The sequence below is a fragment of the Terrapene carolina genome, unplaced genomic scaffold (genome assembly GCF_002925995.2).
Source record: "Terrapene carolina triunguis isolate 2854851 unplaced genomic scaffold, T_m_triunguis-2.0 Scaffold132, whole genome shotgun sequence".
Classification (NCBI taxonomy): Eukaryota; Metazoa; Chordata; order Testudines; family Emydidae; genus Terrapene; species Terrapene triunguis.
The window spans coordinates 6,055,464-6,069,751 of record NW_020664483.1 but is presented as its reverse complement, the minus strand read 5'-3'; the positions used below and the strand labels follow the sequence as shown (position 1 = coordinate 6,069,751).

At 45.2% G+C, this 14,288-nt stretch overlaps 1 protein-coding gene across 1 annotated transcript in view; it reads right to left on the bottom strand.

Moving 5' to 3' along the window:
* The window catches only part of SHLD1 (shieldin complex subunit 1), a 66,565-nt gene that overhangs the window by 32,814 nt on the left and 19,463 nt on the right, over positions 1–14,288 (bottom strand). The window contains exon 4 of the mRNA XM_026653140.1: positions 9,314–9,458. Coding sequence (XP_026508925.1) covers positions 9,314–9,458 — 145 coding nt within the window. The remainder of the gene's footprint in view (positions 1–9,313; positions 9,459–14,288) is intronic.

The window sequence follows — 14,288 nt, the reverse complement described above, 5'->3', positions numbered from 1 at the left end:
AGAGGAATGGTCTGGGCTGCAGTGAAACACTTCCTTTAAGGAGGCTAAATGGCATGTTTCAGCACCCGAGACCCAGAACGGAGCGAACCTTACACAGATTTGTGCCTTTGAAAATCAACCCTTAAGTGACTTGGGTAAGAGCCAAGAACAGAACACACAAGACCCATCTCCCAGTCCACTGCTATCATGATTAAGCAACATTCACTGGCTCGTAAACAGCAGACTTTTTCCAAGCACCATATACACAGACTCAGAAAAGCGAATGCAATACGGTATGTAAAAGACAACACAAACTGAACCTCACAGCTTAGGATATGAGGTTATTTTGGAATACCAGGTTCATGCAGTTCTAACGACATTCAGACATACACAAGACATGCAGATCTCTCAGGACTGTATGCCCTGGCATATGCTAGTTACATAAGACATGCCCATAAATCTGTAATACAGAACGTCTTAGTTACATGAATAAGTAATCAGAACAACACTATCTGCCACATCAGCAGTAACTATACAGAATTACATAACAGAACACAAAATAGAGTGGGAGCTAGAGACATGTACATACACACGCTCCAATGGGATGGTGTTGATCGACATAAAATCATCTGTTCCTTGGATTACTCTAGAGGACAAAACTCTTCGGTGTGGATCTGCTGGATAGATTTCACACAGCGCGTGATGCAGGATGGAGGCTAAGGGATGGGCACATAGCCAGTGATGGGAAGAATAACTCTGAGACCATCAGAGAGGACAGCTATTTATGTGTGATACAAATATGCGTAGAAGGTAGATTGTGGAAACAACAGCAGAGCCGTATTTGCAGTTTTTAAAAGACTCAGGGACCCAGGTTTTCAATCTAGGCATTAATGCTGTGCCCATCACTAGAGTATCAGATAACTGCGGATGGAGATCCGTGTGTACTTTTGTTCCTAAATTGCAAGCATATTTGCCATGACTGTATTTGCATCTAGGTGGTAAATCCACGTATATCTGTTTATTTAAGAGTAGGTTAGATAAATGTCTATCGGGGATGGTCTAGACAGTATTTGGTCCTGCCATGCGGGCAGGGGACTGGACTCGATGACCTCTCGAGGTCCCTTCCAGTCCTAGAATCTATGAATCTATGAATCTATGAATTTGCATGGGCAGTTACTACAATTGCATATACCATCACAGTAAAAGCATGCTTTACAAAATAAAATATGCTCATCGACTTTAAGGCCAGAAGGGACTATCATAATCACCTAGTCCAGTGGTTTTCAAACCGTGGGTCGCGACCCAGTGGGTCACGAATGTAAGGCACTGGGTGGTGGCGGCTTTGGTCAGCACCGCCGACTGGGCCGATAAAAGTCCCGTCAGCGGTGCTGCCCAGCTAAGAAAGGCTAGTCCCTACCTGTTCTGAGACTTCACTGTGCCCCGGAAGCGGCCAGCAGCAGGTCCGGCTCCTAGGCGGGGCGGCCATGGGGCTCCACACACTGCCCCCGCCCGGGCCAATGGGAGCTGGAGGGGCAGTGCCTGCAGGTGAGAACCGTGCAGAGCCAGACTTGCTGCTGGCCACTTCCGGGGCGCAACGCGGTCTGCAGTGCCAGGACAGGCAGGAAGTCTGCCTTAGCACCCCCGCTTTGCCGCTGACCAGGAGCCACCCTAGGTAAGCCTGCACCCCAACCCCTGCCCTGACCCCCCCAAACCCAGAGCCCCCTCCTGCACCCCAAACCTCTCATCCCAGGCCCCACCCCAGAATCTGCACCCCTAGCCCAGAGCCTTGACCCTCTTCCACACCCCAAACCCCTGCCCCAGCCCTGAGCCCCCCAAACCTGAAGCCCCTTCCTGCACCCCAAACTCCTCATCCCCAGCCCCAACCCAGAGCCTGCACCCCCAGCCCAGAGCCCTGAGCCCCTCCCACACCCCAAACCTCTGCCACAGCCCAGAGCACCCTTCCACACCCTGAACCTCTCATTCCTGCCCTCACCCCTGCACCCCAACCCTCTGCCCCAACCCTGAGCCCCTCCCACACCCCAAACCCCTCATCCCCAGCTCTGTTGGGTCATGGGCATCAACAATTTTCTTCAACTGAGTCACCAGAAAAAAAGTTTGAAAACCACTGATCTAGTCTCATCTCCTGCACATCGCAGGCCACAGAACCTTATCCACCCACTCCTGTAATAGACCCCTAACCTCTGGCTGAGTTACTGAGTTGCAAAGAATACACCAGTGGCCTGTGCCCCACACTGCAAAGGAAGGTGAAACCCCCCCAGGGTCTCTGCCAATCTGACCTGGGGGAAATTCCTTTCCAACCCCAAATATGGCAATCAATCCGATAGACCCTGAGCATGTGGGTGAGCCCCACCAGACAGACACTTGGGAAAGAATTCTCTGTAATAACTCAGAGCCCTACCCATGTAGTGTCTCATCCCTGGACATTGGAGATTTTTGCTAATAGCCATATGCCATTGTAAGCAATCTCATCAACCTCATCATACTATCCCCACTGTAAACTTATCAAGCTCAGTCTTGAAACAAGTTAGGTTTTTTTACCCCCTTCCCCCATTACTCCCCTTGGAAGGCTGTTCCATAACTTGACTCTTCTGATGGTTAGAAATCTTCATCTAATTTCAAGCCTACATTTATTGATGACCAGTGTATATCCATTTGTTCTTTTGTCCCCATTAGCCCTTAACTTACATAACTTCTCTCCCTTCCTGGTGTTTATCCCTCTGATGCATTTGTAGAAAGCAATCATATCTCCCCTCAGTCTTCATTCTGTTAGGCTAAACAAGCTTTAACTCGCCTCTCGTAAAATAGGTTTTCCATTCCTCTGATCATCCTGGTAGCCCTTCTCTGAACCTGTTCCAGTTTGTATTCATCTTTCTTAAACATGAGAGACCAGAATTTCACAAAGTATTCCAGATGAAGTCTCACCAGTGCCTTGTATAACGGTACTGACACTTCTATTTCTCTATTGGAAATACTTCATCTGATACATTCTAGGATTGCATTAGCCCTTTTCATGGCCACATCATAATGGCGGCTCATAGTCATCTGTGATCGACTAGTACACCCAGCTCTTTCTCCTCGTCCGTCAGTTCCAACTGATACATCCCCAGCTTACAGCAAACATACTTCTTGTTAATCCCTTGCACTACTAATTTCAGGGTCATCCAAATCTTCTTGTATGATATTCTGGGCTTCCTCCATATTGGCAATATCTCCCCAACTTTGTGTCATCCGCAAATTTTATTAGCGCAGTCCCATTTTTTGTGCCACGGTCATTAATGAAAATGTTAAATAAAACTGGTCCCCAAGACTGATCCTTGAGAAACTCCACTAGTAACATCCCTCTAGCCTACCAGTTCACTTTTCAGCACGACCCATTGTAGCCTCTTTAACCAGTTCTTTACCCATCTTTCGATTCTCATATTAATACCCATCTTCTCCAATGTAACTAATAATTTCCCATGTGAACTGAAATCCAGGTAGATTATATCTACTGCATTTTCTTTGTGTAGGAAATTGGTTTTCTTTTCAAAGAAAAAGATCAGGTTGGGCTGGCACGATCTACCTTTTGTAAAACCATGTTGTATTTTATCCCAATTAATTACCATTTACCTCTATGTCCTTAACTACACGCTCTTTCAAAGTTTGTTCTAAGACTTTGCATACAATTGAGATCAAACTAATGGGCCTACAGTTCCCAGATCCTTACCCCCACCCCTTTTCTTAAGTATAGGTACTATATTTGCAATTCTCAGTCATGGGGTACAAACCCGAGTTTACAGATTCATTAAAAATCCTTCCTATTGGGCTTAAAATTTCATGTGCCAGTTTCTTTAATATTCTTGGATGGAGATTAGCCGGGCCCCACAATTTGGTCCCACTAAACTGTTTGACTACTCAATGCAACCATGTGTGTACTGTAATATTCTGCAACTAATCTTGCACTTAAGCACTTTTTCCACGGGGGAAAACCAATTAAACACACAGAACACTTAGGTTCAGATTAAAAAAGTCCTTCCATTTGACAACTCCCCATAGTGGAGTTGTACAGCACAGTTCAACGTACATTGAGATGTCTGGTTGCAGTTACATATTTGGGACTAGGAATTTGATAGAGATCTGATCCAGTACCCCTTGCTCTGTGAGTAGTCCTGCTAATTCAATAACATTCTTTGTGCAAGTAAGAACTATTCAGAACAGTAATCACTACAGGATGGGACCCAAAATGTGCAATCAGTGCTTCATGGGTCTGAGCCAATCCCCATTGACTCCACTTGGCACTGAATATCACCCTATGTCTGGTTACAGCATACGCCCATATTCAGGAGTTCTCAACCTGGAGGGGTCACAAACAGGTGTCGGGGCTCTCCCTTCCCATGCCACTAAGTGGGAGGGGGTCCTGGCCAGCTGGAACAGGGGGTTCTCGGTATGGAAAGGAGGGGTCTTCAAGCATACACATGGTTGAGACCCACTGCCCTTTTTCACTGGGCCCCCACAGCAGCCATTCCTCACCTTCACAATATTGTGGCTTAAAAATTAGTTCTATTTCTAATAGAACTTTACAAGCCACTTTTCAATGATCCAGCTGACACAATTTAAACATTGAAATATTAATGCAAGTTTAAAAGCTGCAGGAAAAGGTAACATTCATTTTATCCAGCAAGGTTACCTTGGCAATTTTATGTTTTATAATTTGCTGGCTTCTCAGCACTGATATAACCCATTTTGGGTCCTTTCTGTAGAATCTGCATTGTCACGAGACTGAGAGAAGAACATAATGCAAAGCTACAGGGAGCAGCTTTATTATACAAAAAGTATAAAACGTATGACACCTTGGCAGCCCCAGACAATGCCATCTAACACACTAATGAGAGAATCCACCAACAGCCTGCCAGGAATGAATGTCAATGTAATGTGAACATTCACACTCCTACGGTGTTTTTCCTTTGGTTACTTGAATAACACAGGGATTCAGGGCATGCGTTTATTTTTTTCTTTTTAGAACGAAAAAAGCAAAAAAAACCCCTGGGATACTGGACTAGATGGGCCTTGGGTCTGATCTGGCAATTCCTGCATTCCTGTCTAGGGCCATAAAATCCCTATGGTCTACCAGGAAAAAGAAAATACAAGGAGACAGAGCAGAGTGTAGTTCATGTGATAGCCTAAATTGCCCCATTTGTAACATGGTGATAATATTTACCTGCCTCACCAGAGTGATTCGAGGGTATGGTCAGATTTGTGGAACATGCTGAAGGAGTGGTTAATTTATGAAGCATTCTGTAACTAGCACAAAAGTCCACCTTAGACCAACCCGAATGACTGGTCAAAAATTTCCCATCAAAACTGTTTTTCAATGGAAAATGGGGTTTTGAGGAAACTTGTTCTGTGGAAAGTTGATTTTTTTGACAGAGGGGTCAAAAACCCAAATGGCTAAAAACACAGCTATTCCAATTTGGATATACGCTCCTGCAGGACCACACGAGAGGTCTAGTTTAGTTGCCTCATGTCCCCATTCTCTATTGGCCAGGTTCCCTAACCAGCCTACATTTCCCATGATACATCAAGGCCAGGGAGGCCTATGATACATTGACCCTGTGATGCGGTGTAAACCCCACACTAGCACTGAAAGGGGAGCTGGAGAGTTCAATTAGGGGACCTGGTTGGGGTGGGCCAGGCCCAAGTGAAGATGAGTGCCAGCTGGGGGAGTAGCTGAGGGGTTAGCATAAAGGGAGGAAGCCCAGATAAGAAGGAGGCTGCAGGAAGAGAGGGGAAGAACTCTGCAGGTGTAACCCACACACCTCCTGGGTGTGGTGTTCTGTCCCATCTAGTAGCACGGAGACCACTTAGAGAGAGATATAAAATGCACTAAGCTCCCGAGGTCCCAGGTTCAATCCCACCCACTGACCACTGGGGTCTGTCGGTGTTACACAGGCACTCTCTGGTGCGAGAGAGTGGAGGAAAAGCCTAGAGGGGTGCACAGTAAACCCAGGAGAGGGCTGTGGGAGAGGCTGAGGAAGGAAAAAGCCCAGGGAGGTAGAAGTGGGGTGGGAGACTGGACAGACAGACTGTGTATGCTCATTACAGGTTCCCTCTGCTAGAACCCACAGGAGCGGGAGGGCCTGTGTTCCCCTATCTGTTCCACTGGAAGAGGTGGTGAGGAAACACCCTGACAGGGGGGATGGGGAGAAGGACTATTGACTTTGGAGCTAGGGCTCCAGGGAGGTGTTACTCTGCATCAGAATGGGAGGACAACTCTGCTGAGCCTGGGAAGGGGGAAGAGTCTGGAGAAGAGTAAACAGGGGTGAGGAGTTACGCTGATGTGACTTTAGTTTATTAGACCCTTTGTCTCCCCCAGACAGGGTGGGACTAAATATGACCTGGCAGGAGGGAGGAGTCATGAGAAGAAGCAGACCACAGCAGGGATAGAGCAGCTGTCAGCAGGGGTTGCTGGAGAAGGAGAGCCTGCTACACTACCCCCAGCCACAAGGGGTGCACCAGCAGTGAGTCCACTCTGACAGCCTCCCTCCATCAGTTTTCAAAATTTTGCACAAAAAACATTAATGGAAAATTTAGACAAAAATTTTCAACGGGCGGGGGGGTGTAGGGGACATTTTCTGGCTCGCTGTACCTCCAATGGTTGTACAGACATGTGTCTAAAGCAAGTCTGTAAGCATTTGAATCATTTAATGGGTCAAATTCTGCTCTAATTTACGCTAGTGTAAATCCAGAATAACTCCACTGATTGGCATGGCTGAGAGCAGAATTTGGTCCAGCGTATTTTCTTTAGAACAAAGTTACCTTCTTCCATAGCCCTTGTTGATATAGGATTTACTGTAATTTGTACTGAGTGAGGTCACTTGTGCAAAGAAGAATTTGGCAGATTTGGAGGGCTGACATTTCAAAGCGATCGAGGGATTTAGACACATCTGCCGTTGGAATTAATGGAAAATGCTTCTAAATCCCCTAGATGGCTTTGAAAATCTCAGAGAACTTTTAGAGTAAGAGAAAAGTTCCTGAAGGCTCTTTGAACAAAGACCAAGCTTTAGCTACAAAGACAGAGCCTAGATGAGAATAGGGGGAAATAAGCCAGGTTCTCTCAGAACGAGAACGAAAACTATCTGCTTTGACTACATTTTCCAAAGGGCCTTCTTCACTGGGTGAGAGAGAATACTTGAAATGCAAGATCAAAGCAGGCGCCTCTGTCTCAGCTGAACTTAAGGAAGGACTGTCCCTTCCAAACTGCCAAAGGCAGCAGTCAGCCTTGGATCTGCCCGAGATGGAAATGCTGCAATTCCAAGGGGGAAAAAACCCTTGCAATCTTAGCTGTAACTCATATTCTCACTCAGCCTTATTTCCTTCTGGGTCTTATTACATCTTCAGGCATTCATTCAAAAGCTCCTTGTAATGAAGTGGTTTTAGTTTCAAACCGTCAGTGCTATGACTAATATATGCATTTAAACCTTCTGGGCTGTAGCAGCGCAACATGAAAATCCAGCCCAGTTTATACTGGGACATCGGAAGAGGCCAGTATGGCAAGAATGTAGGGAGGGGACTCTTGTTGACTTTCCTGCCAAAAGGAGGGGTGGGACTGGAGGGGATGCTGGGGTGAGGCCTACAAACACTAGATCCACACAAGGAAAGAAACTTTCCTCCCCGGCAGGAGCTGCCCTCCCACGGGTCACTGTCCCCTTTGTATGGCTGCATTACCCTATGTAAAACGCCAGGCACACCAACAGCACTGGCACATAGGGCCAAGTTGCTCCCTCTGCCAGATCTCTGCTTGGTGGGGAAGGAAAATGGACGAGGGGGAAAGCCACTTCCGTGGCATCATTTACCCCCCGTTTTTCTAATCTCACGGGCTTGGTGGGATGCTCCTTACAGCATCATCCCCCTTCTGGTCCCATAGGAAATCTGCGTGGGGGGGAAACCACGATGCTGACCCCATCAGCATGAACTTACTCTGGTTCTGCACTGCAGAATTCCCCCAGCCCCCTGAAGTAGACTTCCAGCTCCAGCAGCCAGAACTGTAGCCCCAAGCAGCATAGAACAGAACCTCTGTCCATCCCTGTATCTCTGCAAGCCTTGGGGATCTCCAAATAACACAATGCCCTTGGGTGGGTCATCGGCCACAGGGATTGAATCCTGGACTCTCTGGACCTAAAACCAGGAGCCTGTACAGCCTGAGCTAAAAAGACCCAGATCTATGAGCTCAAAGGCTATAGCAGATTCATAAACCTCCTTGTGGTCCTGCCATGAGAGGGGGACAGAGCAAACCTGGGCTACACCTGGGCATGGGGACCAAATTTTCTTATACCTCTGAACACCTTGCTGGCAGAAGGGTACAATGGAACTTCCACCAGCCCTGTCCCCTAGCTGGGAGTTGTGTGCACAGAGAACACTATGGCCCTATGTTTGTAAAGCACGCTTTAGATGCCTGGATGGAAGATGCATGAAAAATATTTACTAACAGTCACACATCGGTGTTGGAAAGCAATTACGTAAAAAGTTACATAGGAAATCAGCATCTAAAATGTAACGTAGCTGTAGAGGAGAGGATATAGTTCAGCTAAAGCAACCTATATCCTGCCTAAGGTGCTTGATCGAGATGGAACTTCTATCCATGCTCAGTGTACATGGAAAATATTTCCTATAATCATTGTTTTTACTAATAACCAGAAAAAAAATGAACTATTGAAAGAAGTAGACAGCATCTAAATAACATTGGCAATTGTTCCTTAAGTTACTTGGTTTTGAAAATAAGATCTAATTAGTTTTGATTCATTTTATTATTGAGGTTTTTTAACTTCTACAGTAGGACATTGTACTAGAGATTTTAATTTCCTGTTTCCCTTCCCCGAATTCTATGTTTCCATCCCATCTAGCTCCTTTATATTGATGCTTGAACTCTTTACCTCAAGCAACAATATTGCTGAAGGCTAAGGAGCCATGTTACCAATCGGATTTCTTAGAGAAAAGTCTCCCTGCAAGAACATCCTGTCCTTGAGATTATAACCACATGAAGTAAATGGCTTTCTTGGTTCCCACTCATCAGCACTTGGATGAGGAGCTGCTGGCTAAAGCTGTACCCAGGCGAGGTTGAGATGACGTTGCTAGGGAGACAAAACACTTCAAAAGATTTGCCGCTTTTACCAAATCCACCACAATTTGGGAGCATCTGCCCCAGGATAGTTCACTTGGTCCTCAGCCTCGGGGTCTTTTAGGCCTCCTCATTGTTATCAGGCGCCCAAGTACTTCTGGCAGCAAAAATACACTTGTTTCCACCTGCGACCAGCCACAATATGGCACCTTATCTTACCAGATACACCACTCGGGCTTCCAGGCCTGGTTGCTGTGACTCATATCTAGAAAGAAAGCCACACATCCTGGAAGAGTCTCCAGATGGTTCAAAACACCAACAACAATCTGGACAGCCTTTGGATAAAACTTATTAGGGTCACGCTCTAGAAGAAACAGAATCAACTACATTTACTAAGCCAAATCATTGCCTTACGTGAATAAATAACCACCAACTAGGGATATAGGCCTTGCCCTGAGGAGTTTATACTCCAATTAAAATGATTTAAAAACAAAAACAACTTGCAGACAAGGGTCCTGATGCTGCACAGGGGATCAGTGTGGGTGGGCCCTTCCATCTGCAGAGAGTCCCGTTGAGTTCAGTTGATTCTCTGCTCCTTTTCTCAGAGGTAAGTTCCCTTCTGGGATCTACCATACTCCAAAGGCCAGCCAGGCCCGATCAGAAGAGGAAATTTGCAATCCCTTTACTTCAGATTATTAGACTCACAGGATGTTCAGCATAGACAAAAAAGGACATGGGCAGTATGAAAATGCAGTGCAAAGGGAAAAGGAACAAAACATTTAAAATAGAGCCTAAAAAGCAGAACTACAGTAGAAACTTCCTACTCTAAACACAAAATAAGAATTCCATTTATAAAATGGTGTAACCCAGGGAACAGTTTCTAATGCTGCTCCAGGGCAGGGACTGCCTCTTTGGCCATTTCTGTACTGCGTGTGAGGAGGTGGTGTTGCACCTAAAGAGCTACAGCAATGCAATCCCCCAGCACTTTACTGTCATTAATTATTTGTGTTGCGCTAGCATCTAGGAGTCCTTGTCATGGACCAGTACTCTGTTGTGCGAGGGACTCGACAAACACAGAACAAAAGGATGGTCATACATGCACTGCACTGATATAAGACCAAACTCTTGGGAGACGGATACTAAATTCTTGAGGCCTTCTTACGTTCTCCTTTGCCTTCTGTAATATCTAACAACGGTGGGTCAAGGAGACATGACCGTACTGATCTGAGGACTTTATGTATACTGCAAACTCATGCATCAATCTTCTGTAAACAAACATCTTTAACTGCTTTAATGTTCCTGCCCTATTACTTTCCATCTCCACTAGTGCTCTGGAGGTGGGAGAGCAGCCCATAAAGAACTGTTCTCCATCATTTATTTACAGTATTTATTCCTCCGTACACAGACAGCCAGTGCTCACTCGCCGGTCTGGAGAGATAAACTAATGTTGGCATATACTTGTACAAAATCGCCTCACAGCCACATTAAAAGCAATCACCATAATGGAATCACGGCAGTCTAAATTACATTAGGGTGCTGCAATTGTACTGTGTGGGACAAACACAGATAGGTTATAATGAGAGGTGCTGGAGTGACAGGTCAAATAAATATAAAGAAGAAATGGCCTGAAGGGTCTGTTGAACCCATACCGTGATGCAAAATAAGATTAAAAGATCCAAAACATGCCCAATGGCAGACAGAGCGCTGTGTACCTATTGCAGGGTAGAAAAATTGGCAGTATATATACATATCTACTGTACCCCAGCTCCTGGCATTGCATGCAGGTGTCCTCTGTGTTGTCAACCTCAAGCATTCAAAAAAATCATCAGTCAGATCCACTAAAAATCAGGAGATTTGGGTTTTTTAAATACAATAAATTGCAGGTCTTTGTATTTGCCTTCTGGTTTTTGAGCCTTTAACGGTCACATTTTTCAGCTTTTCTTTGCAACCCTGAGGGCTAGAAGTATATACACCTCTACCCCGATATAACGCGACCCAATATAACATGAATTCGGATATAACGCGGTAAAGCAGCGCTCCGGGGGGGGGGGGCGGGGCTGCACACTCCGGCGGATCCAAGCAAGTTCGATATAACGCGGTTTCACCTATAACGCAGTAAGATTTTTTGGTTCCCGAGGACAGCGTTATATCGGGGTAGAGGTGTATATATAAAATAAATTAAAGCTACAATTCTCACAATCCCATAACTCCTGGAGCTGGGCTTTAAGAAACTACACACACACACATTGTGAGTGCCACAACAAAAATCACAAGATTTGGCCACACCGTATCCTAAAAGCTTCTAGGAGCGTTTGCACAGGATTTACTTTCTTTTTTCAATGAACTCTAACTGCAGTTTTATATCTTGACACTTTATGCAGACAATTAATTCCCACTATGGGACATTCACTAATCCTTTCGCTCCCTACTAATCGCGATCTCATCGATTTTCTTCTTTCTCCGCCTCGCTTTTATGGTCGTTTGACCTTTTTCCAGCATTAAAGGATTTTCTTCATATATTAACTCTGCCATTTCAGAATTCATAGCCTCTAGCTAAATATTCATAACCCAGAGCTACCTGCAACAGATCCACTTTTGAAAATATGACGAACAGCATATACCAAAGGCTAGAATTGAACTGAATACCAGTCGCAAACTCAGATAAGACACAACCCACGTTTTGTTGAAAATGCCTTATTCAGTGCAGCAGGTCTTTAAAAGCAAAGACAATGAAACTGTGGTGTTTCCTTAAACACAAAATAAATAATAGTTGATAACTTAGGAACCAGCTCAGAGAGGCAACACAAATACAAAATAGTACAGTGCCGGAGACAAATTATATCTAGACTTTCCAGTGTATATTTTTTGGCAAACTATGTAAATAGATACATGCTATTTTGAGAGCCCTCTAGTGGAAGTTCCCACACCCAGAAGCCATAACAGGAAGGTTGATGTGTTTGGAAAATCGATGAAGTGTGAACAAAAGGATAGAGTTGGAGACAAGACAGTGAAAACTGCAAAGGAAAGGAATTCTGCAGGGAAAGGGAAAAGATAGCAGCAAAAATGACCCCCATAGGCAGAGTTATAGAAAAGGAAAACAGCAAAGACTTGGAATCCTATCTGCAGTGGTTGGCATACTAAAGGACTGTTCCCCCTGTCAGTTACATCACTAGCAACCAACAGTGTTCCTAGTAGTAAGAGATCTCCAAGCTTATGGGTTTCTAAAGACCTTAGAAGCGCTCAGCAAAGTCAATGGAAGTACTTCCACTGTCTTCAATCATGGCCCAACAGAGAAAATCAAACGTTGAGCTCATTGGGATGTTCACGAGCTACTTTGACTCAAATCATAGATTCTGTTCAGTGTTTCCAATTTTGGCATCGAAATCAGAAAGAAGATCAAGCGCCTTCATATTCCATGGTGCATGAATTACAACTAGTATAAACCAGCATTGCTCCACTGAAATCAATTAAGTGTACAAGAACCTGTTAATCAATGGAGCTATGCTGACTCATGCTAACTGGGGATTTGGCTCACGAGTTGCAAATTATGAGTGTGGAATGTTTATCAGTGAAGCTCTCAGAAACAGAAGTGTGTGTAGATTGCTAAGCAAAATTAGTCCAAAAACGGTTATCTAGAGAAAAAAAAAAGACTAGACTTACCAGTCTGCCCAAGGAGAATTCTTTGGCGCCAGTAGGGAAAAATCACCATGCAACCTGGTGTGGATAGGATACAGTGAAACCAAAAACTTTTGCTAAAAATCCTTTAGCAATGGCGGACCAAGATATGCTCTTATGATATGTGAGACCTAAATGATTCAATAAGGCCCCAGGACTCTAGGACACACTGGAAATTGGACAATATATATCTCCAGACCAGTGGCACCACTATGGGCACCCGCATGGCCCCACAATATGCCAACATTTTTATGGCTGACCCGGAACAACGCTTCCTCAGCTCTCGTCCACTCATGCCCCTTCTCTACCTACGCTACATTGATGACATCTTCATCATCTGGACCCATGGGAAGGAGACTCTGGAAGAATTCCACCATGATTTCAACAGCTTCCACCCCACTATCAACCTCAGACTGGACCAATCTACAAGGGAGGTCCACTTCTTAGACACCACGGTACAAATAAGTGACGGTCACATTAACACCACCCTATACCAAAAACCCACCGACCGCTATGCCTACCTTCACGCCTCCTGCTTCCACCCCGGACACACCACACGATCCATCATCTACAGCCAAGCGCTGAGGTACAACCGCATCTGCTCCAACCCCTCAAACAGAGACCAACACCTACAAGATCTTCATCAAGCATTCTCAAAACTACGATATCCGTATGAGGAAATAAGGAAACAAATCAACAGAGCCAGACATATACCCAGAAGCCTCCTGCTGCAAGACAAGCCCAAGAAATAAACCAACAGAACTCCACTGGCCATCACCTACAGTCCTCAGCTAAAACCTCTCCAACGCATCATCAGTGATCTACAACCCATCCTGGACAATGATCCCTCGCTTTCACAGGCCTTGGGAGGCAGGCCAGTCCTCGCCCATAGACAACCAGCCAACCTTAAGCATATTCTCATCAGCAACCACACACTGCACCATAGTAACTCTAACTTAGGAACCAATCCATGCAACAACCTCGATGCCAACTCTGCCCACATATCTACACCAGCGACACCGTCACAGGACCTAACCAGATCAGCCACAACATCACCAGTTCATTCACTTGCACGTCCACCAATGTAATATACACCATCATGTGCCAGCAATGCCCCTCTGCTATGTACATCAGCCAAACTGGACAATCCCTACGTCAAAGGATAAATAGACACAAGTCAGATATCAGGAATGGCAATATACAAAAACCTGTAGGAGAACACTTCAACCTCCCTGGCCACACAATAGCAGATTTAAAGATAGCCACCCTGCAGCAAAAAAACTTCAGGACCAGACTCCAAAGAGAAACTGCTGAACTTCAGTTCATTTGCAAATTTGACACCATCAGCTCAGGATTAAACAACGACTGTGAATGGCTAGCCAACTAGAAAAGCAGTTTCTCCTCCCTTGGTGTTCACACCTCAACTGCTAGAAGGGGAGGCCTTATCCTCCCTGATTGAACTAACCTCGTTATCTCTAGACTGATTCTTGCCTGCATATTTATACCTGCCTCTGGAAAT